Source organism: Chiloscyllium plagiosum, unplaced genomic scaffold (assembly GCF_037043375.1).
Source record: "Chiloscyllium plagiosum isolate Xiang-an unplaced genomic scaffold, Cpla_swu_hap1 HiC_scaffold_24, whole genome shotgun sequence".
NCBI lineage: Eukaryota > Metazoa > Chordata > Chondrichthyes > Orectolobiformes > Hemiscylliidae > Chiloscyllium > Chiloscyllium plagiosum.
Window position 1 is genome coordinate 42,898,227 of NW_028270162.1, and position 25,988 is coordinate 42,924,214.

Sequence of the window (25,988 nt, forward strand, 5' to 3'; positions counted from 1 at the left end):
AATCCAATTTCGGCACCTTTACATCATCACTCCAGGGGGGTCATGCTGAAATCTGGGCAGCAATGTGCAGGCGCTGGAGGGATGCGGGTTGACAGGAGGCGGGGCAGGAGGCGCCAGAGGGCGGGGCGGCGCTCAGCCAATAGGAATGGCGGAACCCGTGGAAGCACGTGGTCTCCCGTGCCGTTGAGGTGGTGAAGGAGGCGCGGGTGGAGCGTGCACGCGTATGCCGTTATTTGCCGCGAGATGTCTGTCGACCTGCACGAGTGGTCGGGCCCGCTGGCCCTGCATGAAGTGGAGGAGAAGCCTGGCCAGCCGCTGCACGTCAGCTATGGCGCGGTGGAGATCGATGCTCTGGGCAAAGTGCTGACTCCGACGCAGGTAACCGGACGCGGTGGGAGTCCGGGCGGCGTTGGCGCAGAGCTCCGCTCGTTCGGGGTGGGAGCAGCTTCTGGAAGTTACTGTTCAGGGAGGGAGGAGAAAGGGGTCAGGGTGACTGCAGACTTCACGGGGGGATGGGGAAGGAGGAGAGAGAGAGAGATCTGACCGTTATGTGCAGAGAGAGCTTCTCTCTCACACTCGGCTGCATTAACACCGCATTTCTGTGTTTTTATTAACAAAAGGTGGGTGTTTGACGGTCAGCTGGTTCAGTTTCCCAGCACAGTTGGCTGCAGTACAAACTGCGTATGTTTTGCTGCAGCTGTCTGCCATTTTGCAGCCTGTCCCCTTCCCCGCTGCGTCAGGGGGTGGCGGAGAGGAAAATCCATGTATTATTTCTCGGCTCGTGGATCTGCCGGATGACTTTATAAGTTTACAATTATTGGTCATTCGTAAGAGTGGAAGTTGGGTCAGATTTCACTCTTAATTCTCCCTGACCCAGCACAAGTTCAGAGACTGTTACCCTGAACGAGAATGATTTGGGCATTCCGGTGTTGGGCTACGGTGTACAAAAAAAATCAATACCAGGTTATGGTCCAACAGGTTTAATTGGAAGTGCTAGCTTTCAGAGCGCTGTTCCTTCAACAGGTGGTTGTGCTGATGAACCACAACCAGCTGATTAGATTAGATTAGATTACAGTGTGGAAACAGGCCCTTCGGCCCAACAAGTCCACACCGCCCCGCCGAAGCACAACCCACCCATACCCCTACATGTACCCCTTACCTAACACTACGGGCAATTTAGCATGGCCAATTCACCTGACCTGCACATCTTTGGACTGTGGGAGGAAACCGGAGCACCCGGAGGAAACCCACGCAGACACGGGGAGAACGTGCAAACTCCACACAGTCAGTCGCCTGAGGCGGGAATTGAACCCGGGTCTCTGGCGCTGTGAGGCAGCAGTGTTAACCACTGTGCCACCGTGCCGCCCAATGAAGGAGCAGTGCTTCGAAAGCTAGTGTGCTTCCAGTTAAACCTGTTGGACTATAACCCGGTGCTGTGATTGTTTTTTTACAAAACTCTGAACGAGAATGGCTGTGTAACCTTTCCATTCAATAGTATCAAACCAGCTTTTTTAAAAAAAAAAAAATTCTGACCACTTATTTAGAGCTAAAACAATGTGCTTCCAAGGCCTTTACATAGGATCATGACAACTGCTAATGATTTAGGTTGTTTGGCCACCTTTAACGAATCCTATAACTGTACAATGTTCCCCATTTTTTTTGATTGCTGAATTTTCTTGTCCATTATAAGGTCTTGCATTTTAATAAGGCAAACCACAGGAGGACTTTCCCAGTTAATAGTTGGGGCCCTAAGTGTTGCTGAACAAAAATCTAGGGGTGTAGGTGCATAGTTCCATAGTTCACTGAAAGTAGTGTCACAGACTGGATCGTGAAGGTGTCTGGCATGCTTGCTTTTGTTGGCCCAACCATTGAATATAGCAGTGGAAAAGCACAGCTGGTCAGGCTGTATCGGAGGTGCAGGAGAGTTGACATTTTGAGCATAAGCTGTTCAGGACAATATAACAATTGGGATGCTGTGTTCCAGTTGTACAAGACATTGGTGACTTACAAAACTGTACATTTCTGGTTACCCTTCTAAAAGTAAGATATTAGATTTGAGAAGGTGCAGAAAAGATTTACAAAGAAGTTGATGGGACTAGGGGATTTGAGTTACAGGGAGAGGCTGAATAGGCTGGAGCATTGGGAGGCTGAGGGGTGACCTTTAAAAGGCTTATAAAATCATAAGTGGCATAGATAGGGTAAAAAGCCCTTGGCAATTCACCCTATGTGGGGAAGTCCACAACGAGAGGGCAGAGGGGGAAAAAATTAAAGAAGGACCTGAGGAGTAACTTAGTCATGTAGGCAACTGTCCATGTATAGAACCAGCTGCCAGAGGAAGTAGTGGATGTGGGTGCTTTTGCAATATTTCAAAGGCATCCGGACAGTATATTAACAGGTGGGTTTAGAGGGATATGGGCAAAATGCTGGCAAATGGGACTAGGTCAGATTAGGATCTCTGGTTGGACCAAAGGGTCTGTTTCCATGTTGTATGATGCTAAAATATGCATCCATTCAATAGTGCTAATCTAATTTCTAGTGCAAATAATTCTGCAATGAGTTCAAAGGCTTCCTTTTAAATAACTTGAGTCGAAGTCTAATGTAAGTTTACTTTTCCAGTGTCTTTGTATGTCTGATCATAAGTGCATTTAAATTGTTCTTGGCAGGTACAGAACCGCCCAGTCAGCATTAACTGGTCTGGATGTGATCCAGCCAAGCTTTACACTCTGATTTTAACTGACCCAGATGCTCCGAGCAGGAAAGCGCCAAAGTTTAGGTAGGTAGCATAAGGGACATTCTTGATCATTATTCTTTGCCTACAGTGAAAGGGTTGAGGGTGAAACATTTTCATAATTCATCTCGTGTGAAAAGTTTCACTCCTTATGTTGAATTACTAAAATAGATTGAATTTAAGTGTGACTCATTTGGTCACTTAAATAAAATAAAGTTCCAGTGGACATATTGTTTGCAAGATGTTCAGAAGAATTAAGGACATCTGTTCTAAGTGTCAGTGGATCAGTGTAAATAAGGTGATAACCTTTGTGGAATGTGTGGCAGTACTTCTTTCTCATGCTTGGGGCTGGAGGTGCATATATTTTGCAATTGGATGTCAGAAACAAATTATGGTTATATAGAAGACTCTTAAAACTCATTCAATAGGAAAAGAACTTGTAATTTAACAAGTTGAGTGGCATATGCACGTAATAGAACAATCCTGATATATTTTCATGTATACCAAATTGAGCAGATTAGAATTTGAAGCTCCGTTCCTCTCGTCTTGACTGTTCTGGAATATGAATGTCTCACTATCCTTGCAGGAGGAGAAAACAAAGGCTAAAAGTGACATAGTAAGGAAGTTGAAAGATGCTCATGTGAGTGAGAAAACATTCTTTTGTAAATTACATTCACCGACTTGAAGGGTTCAAGGGACACAGACAGGACGGAAGCTGGCGGAAAGATTAACTCTGTGGTCTGATTTGAATGAACACCGGCTTGTCATGGATTGAATGTTTGTGTGTTCCTGGAAGCTTGAGATCCGTGAATGTTATGAATTTACTTTGCATTCAAGAAAGATGATTTAAATAGGCATTTTGCAGGATAATGCTACTGGGCGTGGTAGCAGTCATGACGTTTTCTACAGTTTAGATGAATCTTGTTATGTACGAGCCAAAGCAATTGACCATCTGGCCTGCTTGATCTAGGGTTTTCACTTTGTGCATTTAGCTTAATTAGTCAAGTGTACTCAGACCTGTCGATGAGTTTCTCTTCCTCGGCAAACTTTTGCCATTTTATTGCTGCTGATCTGATTAAGGATGTGGTTTTTTTTGCAGTTTTAATCCCAAATTCTGTATAAAGACAGCTTGTTTGCAGCAATAAGGGGAGTAGCCTGAGAGAGCTCTTGGGGGTAAGAGCTGGCACTGCTACTCTATTAATGGTTTTAGAACCTTAGCACAAGCCTGGCTTGTAGTGTAACATTAATGCCATTGATAAATAAATGTAATAACTTAAACTAAACTGTTTTATATTCCAAACTACCACAGAGTGCGATATCTGGGATGAACAGAGAGGTGCTTACAGGTTGAGCCCATCAGGGGTTCCCTGAGCTGTCTCGAATAGGTACTTTAACACTCTTATAGTATTAACTATATGTATTTGCTTATAAAGGAATGGGGTATTTTCACTTCAGTTATATAACCACTCTTCTCCAGCTTGCTTCTCGCTATTGGCTCCAGAGCAGTTTATTTTATATAAATTACTATGTTAAGGCTTGGATTACATGTAACAGCTATCACTTATAAGGAGAACAAATTGAAGTGCTTATTAGAAATGCATTGTACAGTCAACCTTGTGTTGTGTAAGGATTCACTTCTAAGATTTGAAAGTAGCAGTGGAATATTTTAGGGAGCAGGTTGCCTACTGTATGTGTACTTTTTGAATAAGAAATGACCTGATATTCTAACTGGTAGTTGTCAGACTGTAAATTTGCTGTCTGAGCTGGTAGATTTGTTCTCGGACATTTCGTCACCATGCTAGGTAACGTCATCAATGAGCCTCCAGTGAAGCTCTGTCCTGTTTGCTATTTTTCTCAGTTTGTTGTGATGAGTGATATCATTTCCAGCTCTGTTTCTGAGATTGGTAAATGGGGTCCAAACCTGTTTGTTAATGGAGTTCCAGTTTGAATGCCAGGCCTCTAGGAGTTCCCATATGTGCCTTTGTTTAGCCTGTCCCAGGATGGATGTATTGTCTCATGCGAATTGGTGTCCCTCTTCATTTGCACTAGTGATAGTTGGTAATGTCTTTTGGTAGCTAGTTGGTGCTCACGTATCCTGGTGGCTAGCTTCCTGCCCATCTGTCCATTTATAATGTTTGTTGCAGAGTATTTTGCATATGACGGTCATTCTGCTGGTTGTTCTTAGCGTTGTTTAAATGCATCAGTACCTATTTCAGTGTGGTGGTAGGTTTGTCTACCATAATGCTTAGGGGCTGGAGTAGTCCGGCTGTCATCTGGGATGTCTTTGTCTGGTAGTGTGGCGAGGGTCTCTGGGCATGTGGTGTTGTTTATGTCTGTTCTGCAGGACTATCTGGACTGTGCTTATCAGGTGCCTGTCATTCCTGAATACGTTGTATTGGTGTTTTTCCTCTGCTTCTCGTAGTTCCTGGGTGCTGCAGTGCGTTGCTCGTTTTTAAAAGTCCTGATGCATCTCAATTTGTTTGGATGATTGCTCCTGAAGTTGAGTATCTGGTCAGTGTGTGTTGCTTTCCTGTAAAAGCTGGTCTGCAGCTCTCCATTGGCTTTTCATTCTACTGTGACATCCAGGAAAGGGAGTCTGTTACTGTCTTCCTCTTTGGCAAACTTTATACCAGTAAGGATGTTTTGTTTCTTGTAATTTGTTGCATTTCATGATGACAAAGGTGTCATCCACATAGCGGACCCAAAGCTTGGACTGGATCATGGGGAGGACTGTTTGTTCTAACCACTGCGTGGCTGCTTCTGCCAAAAGTCCTGATATTGGTGAACACAGATGTCCTGTTGATTTTATTTGTAGATCTTGTCACTTGAAGGTAAAGTGGGTTGTGAGGCACAGGTCTACTATTTGAGGATGCTGTCAGGTGTTTGTGTCCTTAGTTCGTTTAGCGGTGAGGCTAGTGTTCCTTTGGCTAGGGTGATGTTTATTGCTGTGAATAGGGCTAAAACATTGAAGGAAATCATGATCTCATCATCCTCTATCTTGGTGCCTTTGATGTTAAGGAATTCCTGGGTTGAGTGGCTTGAGTAGTCTTCTAGGTGTTTCAGTTTGTGTTGCAGTTTCTTTATTAATCTGTATGCAAGTGTATACTGGGAAGTGAGACTATGGGTCTGTGGGGCAGGATGGTGGGGGTACTTGTTTATGTACCTTTTTGACAATCCGTAGAAACTGGATATGTTGGATTCTTTTGGAGGTCTGTTTTAACTTAGCCTGTCTTGTGTAGTTTCCTCGGGGGTACTGAAATGTGGTTTTTTAGCTGTGGATCTGGGTCTGTTGCCACCTGTTGATAGATATCAGTATCTACACGTGTTTGGACACTCTCTCTCTGGGCAGTCCGAAACGTGTTGATCTTCCAGCTGAAGGAGTTGACCCCGACCAAGTGTTGCAGACTGGCACATTCCAAAGTCCAGGACTACATGTTGAGGGGCGTGCTGAAGCTTGGGGCAGCTGCCACCAAGGCGCAGTGGGGAAAGACCACCATGTAACATCTGCCTGCCTCCAGAAGAACAGGGGGCTCATGCAGTCATTTGGGCTCTGCTGACGCCTCAGCTAAAAATGTAATTATACAGACCTGTAAATAGGAATGATTACTCTGTTTCAGTATGCAAACAAATGGAATGTTTACATATGTATGGCGTGTCCAACTGTACAGACCATTAAAGTATTTTATGAATAAAGTATATTTTTGAAATAAAGTATTGTTCTGGTCAGGCTGGTCACGTGCTATTTGTCTGCAGCTAGGATTGATTTTTCTGTCTTGAGTACTTCCAGGGTTTTCCTTTCCATTGTGTAGAAGGTGTTCCCTCTCTTTCTGTTTAATGTATTCGCTACTGTCTGTCTGATGGCCTGCTGGGTTTCTTTAGGTCCTGTCTTTCAGGGTGCATTCCAGTAATGCTAGGAAGTCCTTTTTCTATCCATGTCCTTGTGGTTATGTGCTCTCCACACCCACTTATTGTTTGCAATACTTTCTACAGTAGATGTTGAAATGTAAAGAAACTGACATGGTTCCCAATTAAACTTGTTCTTTTGTTTTAGGGAGTGGCACCATTTCATTTTAATCAACATGAAAGGAAATGACATGAAAAGTGGAGAGATTCAGTCTGACTATGTTGGCTCAGGTCCTCCTAAAGGAACTGGTGAGTCCATTCATTTGTCAATATAATTTAATGAGCTACGTTCATTGGTATTGACATCTTGTTGCAAATTTCAGTCGAAGTATTCCCAAACTTTCTGCAATGCACTGCACCCGACAACACAAACTTTTTTTTGTCCTTCAAATGGAAGAAAAATTAAATTTAGTGTGCTACTTCCCCAGACTCTAAATAATTTTAGCGAGTTTGGAGGAGATTTGTAGCTCAGGTTGAGGTTCTAGGAGTAGGTTTGTAAGTTGGCAGGTAAGTTTTCAGATGTTTCATCACCATACTAGTAACTTCATCAGTGGGACTCCAGATGGTGGTATGGCCTGCTTTCTATTTCTTTAGGTTTCCTTAGCTTGGTGACATCACTTGCTGTGATGTCACTTCCTGTTCTCAAGGTGTGGTAAAAGGGATCCAAGTCAGTGTTTGTTAATAGTTCTAGTTGCAATACCATGCTTCTAGGAATTCTCATGCATTTTTCTGTTTGCCTTGTTCTAGGATGGATGTGATGTCCTACCTTATCTGTATGTAAGGATTCTGAGTAGGTCATGTCTTTTTGTGGCTAGTGGATGTTAATATGTCCTGGTTTTGTCTTTGTCCATGGGAACTTCAAACCACTAGTATCCTCTGAGATGAGGAAGGACACCACTTTGACTGGGACAAGCCAAACAGAGACACGCACGAGAATTCTTTAGCATTCCAGTTAGATTGCCATGCTTCTATTAACAAACCCATAATAAATGGGATCCAAGTCAATCACCCACACCCCCTTAAAAATAAACAGATGACGACAACCCAAGGAAACCTAAACACCAGTAGAAAGCAGGCCATACCACCAGTGCTTCATCTGGATGCTCACTGATGTTGCCTAGTATGGTGATAAAACATCTGAAAAAGAACCTTCCACCTCAGTGAGCAAACTTACATCCAAATTTTCTTGTTGGAGCGTGGATGTAAAGACAGCTCTAACAATTCACTACATCTTGAACTGAAGTCTCTTTATTTGACTGGACATTCAATTAATAACTTGCAATTCTTTAAAACACTTAAGTTATCCATGGAAACTTGAAAGTAACATAGTACTGAGATATGCATAGAGAGAGTAAAAACTTGTTCGCAATCCTGAGGGAGGATAATGAGATGGAGAGCTGTCGGACAATATTCCAGCCTAGGCATGTAACATTGGGCTGCCAATAAAGATGGAGTAGTTAAAATGGGAGTGTCATAGTCAGACTTGGCATGATGACTAATTCAAAATTCAACCAGTCCCACCTGCCTGTGCTTGGCCATGGCCCTCCAAACACCACTAATTCACGTAAGTGTCTCTACTACTTTGGAAGTTCATTCAAAAGAAAAGCACTGTTTTGGAAAAAAAAAATACCCTTCACCTACTTTTTAAAATTTTTTCCTTTCTTCACCATAATATACACCCTATTCTAGAAATCTCCCACCATTCTCCTTTTATCTATACATCTCATGACCTTACAGATGTCTAAAAGTTACCTCAATCTTCTATGCTCCAGTGAGAGGAAAAAAAAAATCCCATTCTATCTAGCCTCCCTTATAACTGGAATCCTTTTGCAAATAATATCCTGGTAAATCTGTTCTGAATCATGGGTTAATAATGTCACTTGTAAAACACCAGAACTGGATACTGTAATCTAGAAGAGGCCTCACCACCATTCTGTACAAGCATAACTTATCAAAATCCTTTACTCAGGTGCACGGATATCTCCTGGAAGAAATTTATAGACCTAGGGAAGGGCAAGGCCAAGGACTGATTTGGAAACCAAGGTTGTAAAGTTTTAAAATCAAAGGATGGAAGGGGTCTAATACAGATCAGTAAGCTTGGGTGATTGGTAAATTGGATTTGGTGGGGAGTTGAGACATGGATAGTGATTTGGATGATCTTGTGTTTATAGAGGATAGATCAGTAAGAACAGCATTGGAATAATAAATGTGAGGCTTTTAGATTTCAGCATGAGAAACACCTGTGCAACAAACTGGTTCTCGATTCATTTGCTTTTTTTCCCCTTGTAACCCTGAATGTTTATTCCTTTTCATATATCAAATTTTTAATTTCCTTTTGAAAGCCTTGATTAAACCAGTCTCAAGTAAACTCTTGGGCAATATATTTTAGACAATAGCCACATTAACTTTTTTATTGCTCAGTTTGTTAGTTTAAATCTGTGCCTCTTTTATTGTTGACCCTTGTATTTGGGAATGTTTCTATATACATTAGTGGTGCTGGAAAAGCACAGTAGATCAGGCAGCATCAGAGGAGCAGGAAAATCTTTGTGACAAAAGCCCTTCATCAGGATGCTGCCTGACTTGCTGTGCTTTTCCAGCACCACTCTAATTTTGACTCTATCTCCAGCATCTGCAGTACACACTTTCGCCTAAACATTTGTCTAGTCTGTTGAGGCACTTCATTATGTTCCATTACTTCTATTAGCTTTTCCCCCTCAGCCTTCTATAAAGAAAATTTAGACCTAACTTATCCAATCTCGAAATTTTCTATCCCTGGAATAATTCTTGCAAACTTTTTCTGAAGTTAAAAGTGGACAAAGCTGGTCTTAGAGCTTCTGACTTCACACCTTAGCTATCACTGTCACATGACAAGTTTGAACTTTATCCCTATTTCCAAAAGTCAGATTAAGTTTGGAGTGGGTACTAAAAATGAATGGCTTTTAGGCTTTAGTAGTTTCCTTAAATTAACTAACTGGTTATGCCACAAGTGATTAATTTAGGTGTCAATACAAGATGTTCTGTGTGTGTGAAACCTAACATTTCTGCTTCAAGAGGTTGCTGAAGGGGCAGCATATGCATGAGAAGTAGGATGGAGGGGCAGGGACAAATCTGAGGAACATCGGAGGGAAGAGTGCAGGTGAAGGAATTAATGATGTGGATGAAAACTGCCTCCCACCATCTCTATTATCAATAATGTCAAAGTCTGTAGACAGAATGAGCAGGGCAATTTAATTTGATCACAGCCATTAGAGCAGTTTCTGTACTCTGACAAGGACAGAAATTGGATGGCATCAGTGAGTGACAATATTAAGACTTGGGAAAACTGGTTAGTGAGATCAGCAATTTACAAAGGTGATGGGTTTTATTTTGGAATAAAATGTGAATATAGACTTGGAGTGAGGTAGAAACTAACATTAGAAATGTTTCTCAACTGTGTAACAGGCATTAAAAGTTCATTCTTCTGCTGTTTAGAAGGAATAGGAAGTGGGTGGCATGGACAATTTTTTTTTTTTTTTTAATTCATTTGGCCATCACTGGCTGGTCAGCACTTTTATTTCCCCATCCCAAGTTGCCCTTGAAAGTGGTGGTGTTGAGCTGCTGCAGTCCACAAGCTGTGTTGACCTACATTTTAAGGAGGGAATTCTCTCCTTTCCTGTTCCTTCACTGCCAATTGGTCAATAATGTACTTTCAAATCAATGGTGAGTGGTTTGGAGAGAAGCTAAGCAGACCTGCCAGCACCTGGAGCCAAAGTTACTGTTTTGCAATTTAACACTTAAGTCACATTGGACTTTTCAGGCTAGGTCAAGGGAAGTATTAGAAAGCTGGACGAAGTAGACTGTAGAAGGGAGAAATGCAGCTGATTGTAGTGAGTAGAATTAAGACCAAACTCAATACTCTTGTAGCTTTTGGGTGGGGTTTAGGGCAAGGTAAAGACTAGGTTTGTTTTGTCACATGTTATCTTTGCATTTTAGGATGATTCTGGATAGCAGGTTGTCGCAGACTGCAGACGATCTTAGAGTCAGGTAGTGTCTTATCTCAGCCAGATATCAGTCTTAGCCTGATAGATATTGAAGAGCACAAATTAAGCAACAGAATGAAAAAATTATACTGAAAAATACAAAAATCATGGACCTGCCAGTCATACAAAACCTCATCATCCTGTAAATTTTAATTGCTTCTGTTGATTACAAAGCTCCACATGGATTAGTTTTAGGCAGTATGTCCATGATGGGAATTTGCATATTATGAAAATCAGGATATAGCTGTTCATTTTTACCTTAACATTGAATGTCCAAACCTTGGGCAATCTTAATTGTACTAGCAACTATCACTTTCAGTTCCAGCCTTCATCAACTCGACAGTAACTTGCAGTCATATCTCAGCCAAGCAATTAAATTCAAATGATAAATCTATGGAACAGATGCTTGAAAAACATATGAATCAATAGTGAGCGAGTTTCAGGTATACTTAACCCATTTAAAGGGGCTATAACATCTAAGTAGCAAGTACTGTTGGTGTCAATGTTTTATTTACACAAATTATAGACTTGACCAGTATGACCAGAAAATGTCCTCTAACTAATGCAGTATGCTGTTCACGTAGGCATTTACAGGTACAGGTTATGATATAATGTGACAGTTGCAACCTCACTGGAAAACTGCTAGAGAAAATAACTATTTTCCATTGAGCAGAAAGTTTGCATTATCCAAACCATCCACAATTTTTCAGTAACATGAAACATACCAGGACAACCTGGAGTGGCACTAGAAACCCTTGTCATAATTTTTCCATTTGCTACCTACAAGGTTGGACTAGCTAATTTGGAGCTGGCTCTGCTATTATCTATTGGTATTGAAGTGTATATTGGCTTGTTGACTATTTCACAATGGCGGCAATCTTCATGGATCCATTCCTGATTCTAGCCAGTAAATTTCCTGTGGACCATGGGAACAACCATCATTCTTGCATGGGATTAACTATATATTTTTACTTTTTTCTACGTGATTTTTGTTTTTGCAAGTTTCTTTAACAAAGTTTACTTTAGGTCTTCACCGCTATGTCTGGCTAGTTTACGAACAACCTGGGGTGCTGACATGTGATGAGCAGTGTTTGACCAACCGTTCAGGTGATAAACGTGGAACATTCAAAACTGTAGCATTCCGCAAGAAGTACAGCATGGGTGCACCAGTTGCTGGGACGTGCTACCAGGCTGAATGGGATAACTATGTACCAAAACTATATGAACAACTGTCTGGAAAATAAGTATAAATTCTTGATACTTCTAGAAAAATGGATTGTCAAAAAAGTGACAATTGGGTGTACAGAGCCTGAAAACTGGTATTATTGATGCTCTATATTCCTTTAATAAATATCCACTTTAAAAGTTTGCATTTGTTTCTTCTTCTTTGAGTTAGTCAAAGTACAGCTGCTAGTTTAATTTGTTGCAGACATTAGAAAATGACTAAGTATACATTGATTTGTTTCCTTCAAGACAGTATCCTGAAGTAGGTTGATACTTAATCGAAGTAGCAAGTCTCAAAAGCTTTAAATGATTTGAACGAGAGAGATTCACAGCTGTCACTAGTGCAACAACCAAATCTGCAAAGCAAAGTGGAATATTAACTGATTCATGGTTAACACATCGAACTTAGCACAGTTTGTTTTTTGAAATCATCAATAGATAATGGCTGCAATAAGATTAACTGGTATGTGACTTTTAAGTGTGGGCTGTTTCTTGTATTTCTCTTCCCCCCCCCCCTCTTGTAAATGATACTATCTATATTGAAGAGAATATTTCAATAAAATTTTAGAAATTCATTTTGTCTGTTCAGTATTATCCATGACCCAAATTGCAAAATTTGAGTTAAACTAAAAGCTCAGATGACAAAAGGCTAAATATACCAACTCTCATCACTCACTAAGTTGTTAATGATCTGCAGACTCTGCACATCTGAAGGGGAAGAACGTTACTGGATTTTCAAAAATCCAGTATATTTCATCTACACTATCTTTCCAGTAATTCAAAATTAGTTGTGATTAAAATCATGAATTTTCAGTTAAAGGCTCAAGATAAGAGTGCAAACTTCTAATTTTGCTAATTTGAAGAAATTAAAGATAAGACAAATCTAGTTAGCCACTAAATTACTGCTCTTAAATCAAGTTCAGCATACATCTGCCCAAATTGAGGCCTGCATAGGCCCCTCTTTATTAAAATACATTTAAGATGGAGATGAACCAAGAAAAACTGGAGCCACATAATCCAGATTTACAGGAGCAGTGATTAAGAATTAAATTACTATTTCTACCCTGTAATGTAAAATTGGGAATAAGTGGAAACTTAGAGGTCACAAAATGACTTGTGGGAAGTTATAGAAAATAATGGTTATCTTGGTGTAGTCACTTTCACATTCAAGCAAAGTGGTTTAGGAAAATAAAGTGCCTCAAGACTCAAACTCTTAATACCTTAAAAGGTTTGAGGTGTACAATATCAAGAAACCACCTTTCAGTAATTTGAGTTTTCAGTGACAACAGTGCAACTGCTGGCATAGGTAAAGTTCTTTTTGTTTGGAAATGTAGTCTGCACATGTTGATTAATGGATTATCACTGGCTTGTACCCAACTGTCTTGTTTTAAATTTCATCATTAGTGTTCAATTTATTAAATTGTGCTTTTTATTTGAAGACATTTAGTGACATATGCTTCATAAAAATTAAATAAACTTTTTGCATTGAAAAAAATTGTTGAGAATGTTTTTCCTTTCAATAAGCTAAAATGTTCATACCAAAACCATGTTTTTCAAAATAAGCCAGAGGTATATTTTAATCATAGACTATTACACTTTTCCTGGCTGAACCCCCCAAGGTAACTATAAATCAATGTGTCTCAATTTTGGGATCCACAAGTTATTAAAATGTTCCCTTTGGACAGACTGCTGCAAAATTATCCTAATTTGAATAACAGCTGCTTATGCAAAATTAAACTCAAATACTTGAAGTCATTTTAGGCTGCAAAAGATTCTCATTCAGCACTTTTGAAACTACATCTGAAAGGAAAAATATGACTGCTGATTTTAAGATACAAACTGCTAAAATAACTCTCAACACAGCATGGTGAGCATTTTTATTTACAAATATGATTAAAAGCTTATGTCTGCCTGGACAGTCATGCTATTTTACCTGAAAAAACTGGAGTGCATGCAATAGTAAAGCAACTTACTGGTTTGTTTTGTAAGAAAATACACAGCTTGGAGTATGATTAAGCAACATTTATGGTCTAGACAGAAAATTCTATTAGAAGATCCCACTTACAGGCAGGTTTACCTCAGACTGAACAAAAATTATTATAAAATTAATTTGAGGAACCATTAAAATACTTTATGAAAATAAGTAAAAGCTCTCCTGAATTCCATCTATACAATATATGTGATAGTGCCTTGGCCCTATTGTGCTACTTGGGTCCCAGGATTCACATACAGTACGCACATCTGCCACAGCAGAAAATGATTTTTTTTACATATATGATTAACACTGGACTAGGAAACCCTTGCCAGCATTGCTTTTTAAAACTCTGTATGATTGACATGTACATCAAATCTTTAGTATCAAATTATTCAATCTTAATAAAATTTCCTGATGAATAAATACCGAAAGAAAGCTAGCAGCGAGTTAAGATAAGGCTGCAGATATAACATTTGTCTTTCTGCACAGATTTACAAATTAGTTGTAATGCATGATCATAAGCGATGTACATCCTGCTTTCCAATTTCACAAAAGGTATGATTGCACATATATCAATACTGTCTCATTTTAAAAGATGACCAACAAATGGTCAGCGTTCTTGTTAACATTAACAATGGGGCCCTGATAAGGAAATTAAGGACTGTACAGGCACTAGTCCAGAGGTGATGTCTGCCCTCAAGAAGTGAGCCCAGGATTAGAATCTGGGCAAAGTTATGGCAATGTTTTTCATCTATAGTCTTCCTTGGGATAGTCCAATGTGAGCAAATTTCCAAACCCAAGTCTGAGGCTTTCCATGTCAAAGCTTTCAGCTTCCCGTCCTTGTCTTTCTAATAAATTTCGTATTCTCTCAGTGCGTTCTTTCTGAAGTGCGGCCAGTTCCTCTTCAATCTTAAACAAAAACAAAGAAACAGTGGGGAATTAGCTCGGAAAATTGTCCAGCAACATTTTTCGTGCTCTGAAATGCAGTACTGCTAGAAACATTGATTCAGCTTGGATTCTGAAAATGGAAAGTAACTGCACCTTTTCCTGTGGTATATCATTCAAATAGCATTTCTGCGTGTGTAAATTCAATGAATAATAGCAATTTACAGGGCAAAATCACACCCAGGTTTGACCTTTATTTCCATACGCAGGCTGGAACATTCCTTTATGTTCCTGCTCTGCAGCTGTAACCTCATTTAGTATTTGACAAAACTTTGTTTAACATGAGTAACTAATTGCTCTTTCAGTTATATCATGGGAGCAGCTCCAAAGAAATTTCCAGCCTGGTACTTTCTAGCAATAAAATTAACTATGCATTAATTCTTTTAACGTTGCTAAAAGGAAGCAAATAGAATCTTTTCATCTTGCATTCACCAGAACTTGGAGTCCAGAAACAGACTTGAAAAAAAAGTTATTTCATACTGTGAAAAAAAAGAGGATGCTGATTGATTGGGTCACCACTGGCATGAAGATGTAGTTGAAAAAGTTAACCTTAATTCATGATCTTAATTCTCAAACTAGACAAGTAGATTCTGATCGGTAAGATGTTGTCATAGGGATGTGGCAAGGATTGGCAGGTGCCATAACGCCCGCATGGAAGTCCTGTGTATGCATATTCCTTTTTGCCTACATGGGATAAAGATCCTGTGCTTTTATATCTAGCTCTGAGCATATAGAAATGCATAAAGCTGTGTTATGCAACTCGTGGCACAGTCTGGATCATTTAATGAATGATTCCTAATAACAGAATCACACCTAAATGGTGAATAAAGCTCAGTACTGCCAGTATGGGGGATAATTAAGCAGGATCAACATGCTACGCACTGTAAATGGGCAATAGGATGCGCCATTTAATATGGTTTGCCAGTTGTTGGGACATCCATCATACTTGGTGTCACACCCGCACTGAAACACATCACTTTACCCAGTTGTCTCGTGGAAAGAATTTTTTTTTGCCTCGATAGCAGTATCCTGTTATTGGAAGATACCACTTTGGACTTACTGCATTGTAACAGATCGTGAAAGCTAGCTTCACCTGTCGAAACTTTTGAGACACCTCTTTCAATCAGGTGACCTGGGTTCAAATCACACCTGCTTCATGAACTGCAACATAAGACTCCTAAAATAGGTTGATTAACATATTCTAGAATATTTCATCAAGTTCTGCTTCTTTCTATTCCCCATTTTAATGTTTGAAAAACAAAACAGGCACTTTCTTTAAAGATTCCTACATTCTTAACTAATCAAGATAATGTGCAAATTCAGATTAGTAATCTTCTGTAGGTGGGATTGTAATTGAATTAGCTAATCATTTGCCTACATAATTGCATTGCAAAAGGTTCTTTGCACGAAGAGCTGAAATATTACAGATGTAGGTGTTTAACAAATTACACATTTTTAGCCTTGAGCATGAACTCAAAATTGACAAAATGCTTCAGTCTGCAACATAATAATTTGAAATGCACAAGATATCCCCATTTCAAAAGCCCTAAAAATATTTTCAACATATAGTCTACACAAGTCAATTTTCCTTTCAACCACAACATGCTATATTTAAATTAGTAGTCTGCCTCAGATTTTCATCTGACAAATGGAGGATTCACTTTTATACTTAACATAGAAATCAACCCACTTCTGTGGGGATTGTTTTTAGCAGTTTAAAGATTGACTTATATAGGAGAAAGTGATGACTGCAGATGCTGGAGATCAGAGTCGAAAAGTGTAGTGCTGGATACTCAGGGCAATTTAGCATGGCCAATCCACCTAACCTGCACATCTTTGGACTGTGGGAGGAAGACACAGGGTAGATGTGCAAACTCCACAGATAGATGCCCCAGGTAGAATTGACTACAGGTCCCTGGCGCTGTGAGGCAGCATTGCTCACCAGAGTTCACTGTGCTGCCTCCATATATACTTCACATGTTGTCATAATACTAGCCTCAATGGTCAAGTGAATGTCCCATTGCCTTTCAATATTACATCTTTATGGTTCAGCCTCAACAAGGTGCGATTATTCCCAGTGCAAACTGGACTCAAGCTAAATTTTGCTGGATCCTTGTGGTCAACAAGGAAGAGGCAATTTCATAAACATACATGGATTACTAACGCTAAAACATCAAGATGGTTAACAGAAGATCCAAGCATGGCATTCAAAATGCTGTGCCAGATTTCGACACAGTGAAAACTTGGATGATCTTGTGATGTTGAGTGTAAACAAAATTATTTCCTATTTTATAAAGTGAAATGATATCACAGCTTTCCACGTCTTACAGAAGTTTTTGAGAAAATACACCAACTACTGCAGATGCAGTTTTAAATTGAACTAACCTTTTGTTCAAGACGTGCTCTACGCATTGACACCAGCTGCTCAAGTTTTTGGAACTCTCTCTCATGCTGTGCTTCAGTCTGCATCTTAATTTTACTCTGGTAGGCATTGAGTAGCTCCATTTCTTGCTGAAGTTGATGTTTCAGACCTTGGCACTCTGCTTCCTGAGCCTCATCTAGCCGCAGCTAAATTTTAAAAATATTATCAATTCAATTGCACTCATCTAGAAAATTTGATCACAATACTCAAAAGAATAGATATCATTCGGGTGTAATCAATTCTTATTTTATTTTGGAGTAGTTTTTGACTGTGAAGGTAACTAAAGTTCATGAAATCACTGAGTTATGACTGAGGAAACCAAAACATGACTAGTGGACACAGACAGGTTTTCCCAATTGCATCAACATTAAACAAACATTTTTAAAAAATTAATAGATATTAAAGCACCTGACTTGGTTTTCTTCCCCATCTCTTATGATCTGTAAGAATGACTTGGATCACCCAGTTTTTAACCATTTAAATAAACAACCTTGCTCCCACTTCTGTTCTGCATTCCAATAAAGCTCAATGTAGGCTGAAGGAATAACACATTTTCAGAGTAGACATTTTCCCCTTTTCAACCTATCACTTATACCTATTTTTCATCATGGCCACCATTAGCACTTTTTGATCTTTTGCTGTAGACACCCAAAATCTGTCCCAATCACTCTTCGTCTCTCTGTATATTGCATAAAAAGCATCATTTTCCAATCCCTTTCGGTTCTGGAGTGTCGTATTGGACACAAACCTTTCACGCATTTCTCTACAGATGCTGTAGACCTGCAGAGTTTTGATAGCACTTTGTTTTATTTCAGATTTCCAGCATTCAGTGTTTTGCTTCAATACATACTTTCTCCAAGTCAAAATTGCAGCTAAAGATACTTGCATGGTTCCAGTTATGCCCATCTTGTGAGTTAAATGAAACAGTCCCTGTTCTACTTGGCCCCACAACACTTCCTTCAACACATTCATAGCGTTGTTGGTGCTGCTTCCTGCTTTTTTCCAGAATCAGAAAAAATCAGTTTTCCTTCCAATTTATTTCCTTCTCTTTTCACCACATGGTCCATTTCAGATTCCTTTCTTCCCTTACTTGATTTTAAAGTTTCTACTTCTGGGTATAGGCAATACACCAATATCCACAGTTATCTTAACTACACATACTCACACCCTGCCTCCTGCAAGGATTCCATTCCATTCTGCCAGTTTATCTGTCACATTTGTTTCCACCAAGGTGACTGATATATTCTCCTTTTCCCTCTACTGAGGATTTCCCTCACTGGGGTTGACAAGGTCTTCAACTATGTCTGACCCATCTCCCACATGTCTGCTCTGACTCCTTCCCATCTCTCGAAGGATAATAGGTTTCATTATATTCTCTTCCCACCCTACCACGCTCCACATTCAAAGGATATCACCAAAATCATCTCGCCCTTCATACTTAGCATTCTGTAGGGACTGTTGCCTAGAAAATGTGGTGATGGCAGCCAATTGACCCCTCGAGTATTTCATGGCTGACCCTCAATCTCAATGCCGTTTTTCTGCTTTCTCTGCCTATCCCTTGATGCCTAAAATCTAAACATTTATCTCTTTCTTGAATATATCAGTGACATGACGTCCATAGCCTTCTGTGGTAGAGAATTCCACTAGTTCACTATTCTTTGAATAAAGAGATTTTCTCATCTTAGTCCGAAAATGGTCTCCCCTGTATCCAAGTCTCCCTTGAGACTGTCTTCTCTTCTGGTTCTAGATTCCCTGGTCAGGGGAAAGATCTTCCCTGCATCTAATTTGTTCAACCCATTTGGAATTTTATGTATGTTTCAATCAGATCCCCTCCCAACCTTCTAAACTCTAGCAAATACAGGCCCACCCGAACCAATCTCTCCTCTTAAGTCAGTCCTGTCATCCCAGCAATCAGCTTAGTATACCTTTGTTACACTCCCTCTAAGGCAAGTGCATCATTTTTTATGTTAGGGAGACCAAAACTGCACACCTACTCCAGGTGCAGACTCACCATGGCCCTGTATAACTGCAGTAAGAAATCCCTACATCTGAACTTAAATCCTCTTGCAATCCAACATACCATTTGCCATCCTAATTGTTTATGGCAGCTGCCTGTCTTACTTTCATTGTACATCCACATTTTCTAGTCTATTACCATTAGATAATATCCTTTGTTATTCAAATTGAAGAGTGTAACTTCACATTTAGCCATATTGTACTGAACTTGTCATCTGTTCCCTCTGCATCACTGCTAACTCTTGCTCTGACTCATCATGTCCTCTTCCTAGGCAATTGCAGAACATGCAATACTTGCCCATTCACCCCTCACTTCTGTGTAGGATCCCAAATATGTTCCAAATGAAGTTGTGTTTTACTTGCACCTCTTTCAATCTAGTCTATTGTATTGGCAACCAACATGGTCTCCTTTACAGACTTGGTGACTGCTTCATGGAACATTTGCACTCCATCTGAAGGAACAACTTGGACCTTACAGTTGCTTGTCATTTCAATAAACTGCCTTTTTCCTACGCTAACATTTCCAATAGTTCTGCCACAGCGTTCCAATCAAAATTGGAATATGTAGGAACAACACATTTTTGCTGAGGTACTTTATAGCCTCTAGGACTCAACATGGAGATCCACAACTTGAGCATGACCTGACCTCAGTTTATTTTACACCCCCCTACCAAACCCCCAACTGCGTCTCGTTGACTTTGCATTCTCTTATTCACACTTTCATTTATATCCATTTTACATCCTGATCTCTCCTTTCTCACCACTAGTATCCCTTTTAATCTGGGCACCCTCAATCGGTTTTCCTTTCTCTTCCTACCCCTCTGTCTGCAGCATTAACCATTTTCTAGCCATTTCCAGATCTGAAGAGTCATATTAGACTCAAAACATGAACAATTTTATTCTTCACAGATGCTGCCAGACCTGTTGAGTTTCCGTAAATTGTTTTTTTTAATTTCTATTACCAACACCCTGAGTATTTTGCTTTTATTCTAAAATACGTTGCCTCCTTTTATATAAAGGAATAATAATAGAAAAGATCATATTTTATGTAACGTTACAAATGGTTTATGATCCTACTTAGAATTGAGCCAAACAACATATTACTTCCCAATCTCTATGACTCGAAGTGCAATAGTCAGAGGATTTCAAAAGAAATCCTAAAAATGAGTTGTTAGTACATTAGCAGAGGTCAGAATTCCCAAAATATACACCGAAATTTTAGCTTAAGATATGATAAGTATTAATTTACAAATTACATGTGCAAAATTAAGCAACACCACGAAACAGAGTGATGTTACAAGTTTAGAAATCTCTTCCATAAAACGCAATTCATATTAATTATGGTCTACCTCTGTCCCCCTCACAGCTGATTTAGAGAAAGGTCCTTTCTTTAAACAATAAAAGATATACAAAGAAAGTTTTAACTCAGATCACAAGCACAATCCAAATGTTCTTAATCCTAGTAATTTTGCTTTTAATGAGTTTCGACAGCTACAAATTTTGTGGAAAGATCTTTTTCATGTCGTTCTGAAAAATTTCAAATCTCCGTTCAGATTGTTAGGGTTCCCAAGGTAGTTGTACAAATATAGGCATTTCAAGTAGAGAATCTAACTGTAATATTTAATAAATTAACTATCTTGGAATCTGGGGATTACAAGAACATAAGAATGTTAGAAATACGATAGGAGTGGAACTTTCCCCTCTCAAGTTTGCCCTGCTATTCTACAAGATCATTGCCAATGTGTCCTAGGGCTCAACTCACCTTTCATATCAGCTCCTCACTACCCTCTACTCCCTGATATTTCAATAAATCTATCCACCATTCTCTTGAAATACTTAAAAAGATCTCACATTTCAAGTATGAAGATGCATGAACAATCATGGAAAAGTTGCTATGTTTTAATAGTTCATGCTTTCCACTTTATGGTAAAAGCATAATCAAACTTCAGTATTCCACAGGAAAAAAGAACATACGAAAATACCAATTTTCAATTCATCTTTAGTCTAAAACAATTCAAAGATTTCATTGCACATTTTGATACAAAAGTGCCATTTCTAGGAGATGGCAAAATGTAGTGAAATCAGCATTAAATTGGCCACTCATTAGTTGCCATGGTATACTAGAATATTAACTCTTGATTGCAGAGTTTCCACTGGACCAACTGGAACAGCATACACAAAGGCAAAGAGCATAAAAAGGGTCATCCACCAATGTGCTCCACTGAAATTGACATTTTAAGAAGGAGCCAGAAATCACTTGACTGCTACTGCTGAACCAAGGCAAACCTGAGAACAAGGTAGCACGTGGAAGACATTGAGGTGAATGAATTGTTTGAAGTCTTCTTCAGATTCATTCAAATGCAATAAATCAAACTAAAAGCATCAGATTAAGGGCATAGATTCTAAACAATTCTTGTACAAAACAATCTTGCCTTAGGAAACATCAACGGTCTTTAAATAAAAAAAAGATACACTTCAGTATCCAGAGTTAATATATTACATACCGCCTGTGAGGCCATCATCTCATTGATACTTTGTTCATACTGTTCTGCCAAAATGGCTAATTTCCTTGTCTGTTCCTCTTTAAGTGCTTTCAGGACCATTTTGTGGTCACTTTTTGGAGTTACCTCCAGCTGGTGGTTCCTCAATGCTTTGTACTGTTTTGTTTGGACTTTACATGTGTCTTGGAATTGCTTCTTTATCTGTAGCTCCATGGCCTGCATAAAGGTGTAAGCAAGATCAGAGTCACAATGAGAAATAATTTTAACTTTGGTTGTTGAAAAATAACTTATGATACATCACTATATGCTCAAGTAAAATTGTGTATTACAAGCAGACAACTGTTTTGAATAGAAATTAGTTTTTAAAAATTTCACAAATTTTTAAATAATTCAGAGCCAGAGCTTAATGATAAAAGATTATTTAGCCTCCAAGACAATAGCAGAAAAACAAAATTAAAATTGCAAATCTAAAAGCAACAAAATAATTAATCTTAAAATCATATCTTAAAAACCTGACTATAAATAGGCATTGTAACAAGAAATATGAATTAACAGCATGAAGAGATATAAACAAATATATTTGGGGCATTTGAGTTTAGTAAGCAAAAGGAAAACTAGGAGATGGATCATAAATTATCCAGGTTAAGTAATGAGAAAGGATCCAAGTTCAATAAATCAGAAATGTAGTCCTTTTGGTATGAAAGTAACCACCCCAACACACACAAACGAAGCTGCATCAGGACACTATTCAAAAGGGCCACAACACACTGCAGTACACCAGAACTGCAAAAAGAAGAAGAGGAACACCTATACAAGGTATTCGCCAAAAACAGATACCCGCGCAACTTCATCAACAGATGCCTAAGAGAAAGACCACGGAACGAGGACATACCACAACCAAAAGGACTAGCCACACTACCATACATCAGGAGCATCTCGGAACTGACAGCCAGACTACTGCGACCCCTAGGACTCATAACGGCACACAAACCAACAGCCACACTCAGACAACAACTCACCAGAACGAAGGACCCGATACCCAACATGAGCAAAACTAATGTAGTGTACAAAATACCATGCAAGGACTGCACAAAACACTATATAGGACAAACAGGAAGACAGCTAACTATCCACATACATGAACATCAACTAGCCACGAAACGACACGACCAGCTATCCTTAGTAGCCACACACGCAGACAACAAGCAACATGAATTCGACTGGGACAACATTACTATCATAGGGCAAGCCAGACAGAGAACAGCCAGGGAATTCCTAGAGGCATGGCATACATCCACAAACTCCATCAACAAACACATCGACCTGGACCCAATATACCAACCACTACAGCGGATTGCTGAAACTGACAACCGGAAGCGGCAGGGACAGACCGCTATAAACACCGGAGGAAACATCAAAGAAGCGCTTCGCAGGAGGCTCCCAAGCACTGATGATGTCGCCTAGCCAGGGGACGAAACATTTGCAACAAAAACTTCCAGCTTAGCGAACAGAATCACAACAACGAGCACCCTAGCTACAAATCTTCTCACAAACTTTGTACTCCTACTCCTTGAATGCTGCCCGATCTGCTGCGTTTTTCCAGCACCACACTCTTGACTGTCTCAACTAAACCCCAGACCTTAAAAATATTATACAATTTTTGGGCTGACTTTACTCTTCATATATGGCTGGCCAAACCAAACTGTAACGGTCAGTTAGAGGACAAGTTCATAAAACCGCATGACTTTTTAAAAATTAAGTGGGGAACATTGTAAAATGAGACATGGTTAATCAGGACTCCTATGATAAAGAGTTTGAGGAAAGAAATGATAATATGACAACATTTCATGTTTAGCTTGACAATGATGTAGCCCAAGGACATTATTTTTAAACAAAGCAAATTATAGGGAAGAATGGCTGAAGTAGAATGGGAAATTAGATCTAAGAAAAGTAGATAAAGCATTGGAGACCATTTAAAGAAATAATTCTTATCACTCACTGAACATGTAGCCCCTTGAAGAATAAAGAACCCATTGGAATAACGTGTGACAGACAAAGGAACAGTAATATACAAGCATGAAATCATTAATTCTTTTGTTGCCGAAGTTGTAAAATTACAGCCACTTAAACATTTTGGTTGTATAGTGGAGCGAGCACCATTAATTCATTCTATCTGAAGACTCTCAGATATTTCACGACATGCAGAGTTTGGAAAGTGACACTTCATACCTTTAGGCTCTTTGGCTGTTGTCGGAGTTCCAGGACATGTTTTCTGTGTAGTTCCCGCTCTCGGCGGGTATTATATTCTGTTTGATTCTCCAGCTCAGTCTGATGCTGTAAACGGATTAAATCAATCCTAAGTTTTTGCAACATATTAAGCTGTCGGAATTCCAGTTCTTGTGTGGACTCATCATGACGAATTAACATGGCATGTTCCATCTCCTTTTGAGTTTGCTTCTTATTCACTTCCTGTTAGACAGTCATTAAATATTCAAATATGTATGCAATAAGAAGTAATTCAAAAAGGTTCAGCAGCTAAACATTGTTCTTAAGTTAAATAATCTTTAGTCTTTAAAAAACTCAAACTCATTTGATAATGAATTTAGTTTAATACTTGTCACCAGCACAATAAATACATTTGCTTTAATCATTGGAGACATTAAAAATTGAGATTCTGAATAATGGGCTATGAAGTTAACTTCTGAGCATGTAACATAAATAGGGACAGCCATTGTGACACAGAAGGCCATTAAACCCAATGGACTACCTTACAGAGAGCCAACATGTACTCAGAGTCATAGAAGAGATATACAGCACGGAAACAGACCCTTCAGTCCAACTCGACCATGCTGACCTGATATTCAGATAATCTAGTCCCATTTGTCACTACCTGGCCCATATCCCTCTCAACCTTTCCTATTCATATACCCATCCAAATGCCTTGTAAATGCTATAATTGTACCAGCACCCACCACTTCCTCTGGCAGTTCATTCCATACACACATCACCTTCTGCGTGAAAAAGTTGCTCCTTAGGTCCCTATTAAATCTTCCCCCCCTCACAATTGTCATTCTATTCCAAAGGTAAAAACAAGGACTGCAGATACTGGAAACCAGATTCTAGATTAGAGTGGTGCTGGAAAAGCACAGCAGTTCAGGCAGCATCCAAGGAGCAGGAAAATCAACGTTTTGGGCAAAAGCCCTTCATCAGAAATAGCACTTTACAATTTTTGATGTTTGAGACGGTGTTGAAATACTGTTTGTTGAGTATGAGTTCTCCTGAGAATATAGTAAAGGAGGGGTCCTTTGCAATTCTGAGAGAGTGCGGCCCTCAGCTGAGGCAGGGTTGACTGTAGAGAGATTAGGTGCCGGCGCATTGCTGCGAGCGTAGAGCAGAGGATGTTGAAGGAGAACCATTGCTGACGTTTTTGAATCTAGTCTGTACTGTTTGTCCTGTTCAGATCTGAACTCTGCTGGTTTAAAGATGGTCCAGAGTCCGTGTGGGATGAGTTGGTTATGGAGGCAGACACTAAGGAAGCAAATGCGGCTGTGGTAGTGACATCGTTGAAGAGCTTCAGGGCAGAGGAAATGACCTGGGAGTTGCAGTGGGAGAGGGACTCCCTGAGATTCTTGTAGACAGAGGAGGAAAACTTCTTCAAGGCAAGCATCCTTGCAAGAGGATTCGCAGTAGGGTTAAAATCAACTAGGTAATAACAAGGACTGCAGATGCTGGAAACCAGATTCTAGATGAAAGTGGTGCTGGAAAAGCACAGCAGTTCAGGCAGCATTCGAGGAGCAGGAAAACCGACGTTTTGGGCAAAAGACCTTCATCAGGAATAGAGGATGAAGGGCTTTTGCCCAAAACATCGATTTTCCTGCTCCTCAGATGCTGCCTGAACTGCTGAGCTTTTCCAGCACCATTCTAATCTAGAATCATTCTATTCCAAAGCCTTAAGTTTATTTTACTCAAGTATCTATTCAGTTTCCTTTTAAAATTATTCATCATCTGCATGCCCAGCACTATCACAGCAGCAAGTTCCTGGTCATCACCACTTGATATATTTTAAAACCGTACATGCTCACATAAACTAGGCACCTCCTGACCAAAATATTATACATACTCCTTAATCCTTGTACCATCAGCCAACTTACTTTGTCTCAACACCAGGTGGCACGGTGGCTCAGTGGTTAGCATTGATGCCTCGCAGTGCCAGGGTCCCAGGTTCGATTCCAGCCTCCGGCGACTGTCTGCGTGG

At 39.7% G+C, this 25,988-nt stretch overlaps 2 protein-coding genes across 3 annotated transcripts in view; one reads left to right on the plus strand and one right to left on the minus strand.

Annotated features, from left to right (window-relative positions):
- The first annotated feature begins 207 nt into the window (after nucleotides 1–207).
- pebp1 (phosphatidylethanolamine binding protein 1) lies at nucleotides 208–12,018 on the plus strand. The gene is made up of 4 exons (XM_043715881.2): nucleotides 208–378; nucleotides 2,664–2,773; nucleotides 6,780–6,880; nucleotides 11,677–12,018. Exons 1-4 carry the CDS (start codon nucleotides 244–246, stop codon nucleotides 11,892–11,894), a joined length of 564 nt encoding a protein of 187 aa, XP_043571816.1. The 5' UTR covers nucleotides 208–243; the 3' UTR covers nucleotides 11,895–12,018.
- A 2,182-nt stretch (nucleotides 12,019–14,200) lies between these two features.
- The window catches only part of taok3a (TAO kinase 3a), a 114,396-nt gene continuing 102,608 nt past the window's right edge, over nucleotides 14,201–25,988 (minus strand). For both annotated transcript variants that reach the window (XM_088000112.1, XM_088000113.1), the window contains 4 exons: nucleotides 23,963–24,202; nucleotides 21,737–21,949; nucleotides 17,180–17,362; nucleotides 14,201–14,758 (listed from right to left, as the gene is read on the minus strand). In XM_088000112.1, the coding sequence (XP_087856238.1) occupies nucleotides 14,597–14,758; nucleotides 17,180–17,362; nucleotides 21,737–21,949; nucleotides 23,963–24,202 (798 nt within the window). In that variant the 3' untranslated portion in view covers nucleotides 14,201–14,596. The remainder of the gene's footprint in view (nucleotides 14,759–17,179; nucleotides 17,363–21,736; nucleotides 21,950–23,962; nucleotides 24,203–25,988) is intronic.

Bases quoted from the DNA above. Each gene is read 5' to 3' on its own strand.
- pebp1 (XM_043715881.2), top strand. From the start codon at position 244: ATGTCTGTCGACCTGCACGAGTGGTCGGGCCCGCTGGCCCTGCATGAA. The intron at 379-2,663 runs GTAACCGGACGC...TGTTCTTGGCAG, and splicing joins AAGTGCTGACTCCGACGCAG to GTACAGAACCGCCCAGTCAG. The intron at 2,774-6,779 runs GTAGGTAGCATA...CTTTTGTTTTAG, and splicing joins AGGAAAGCGCCAAAGTTTAG to GGAGTGGCACCATTTCATTT.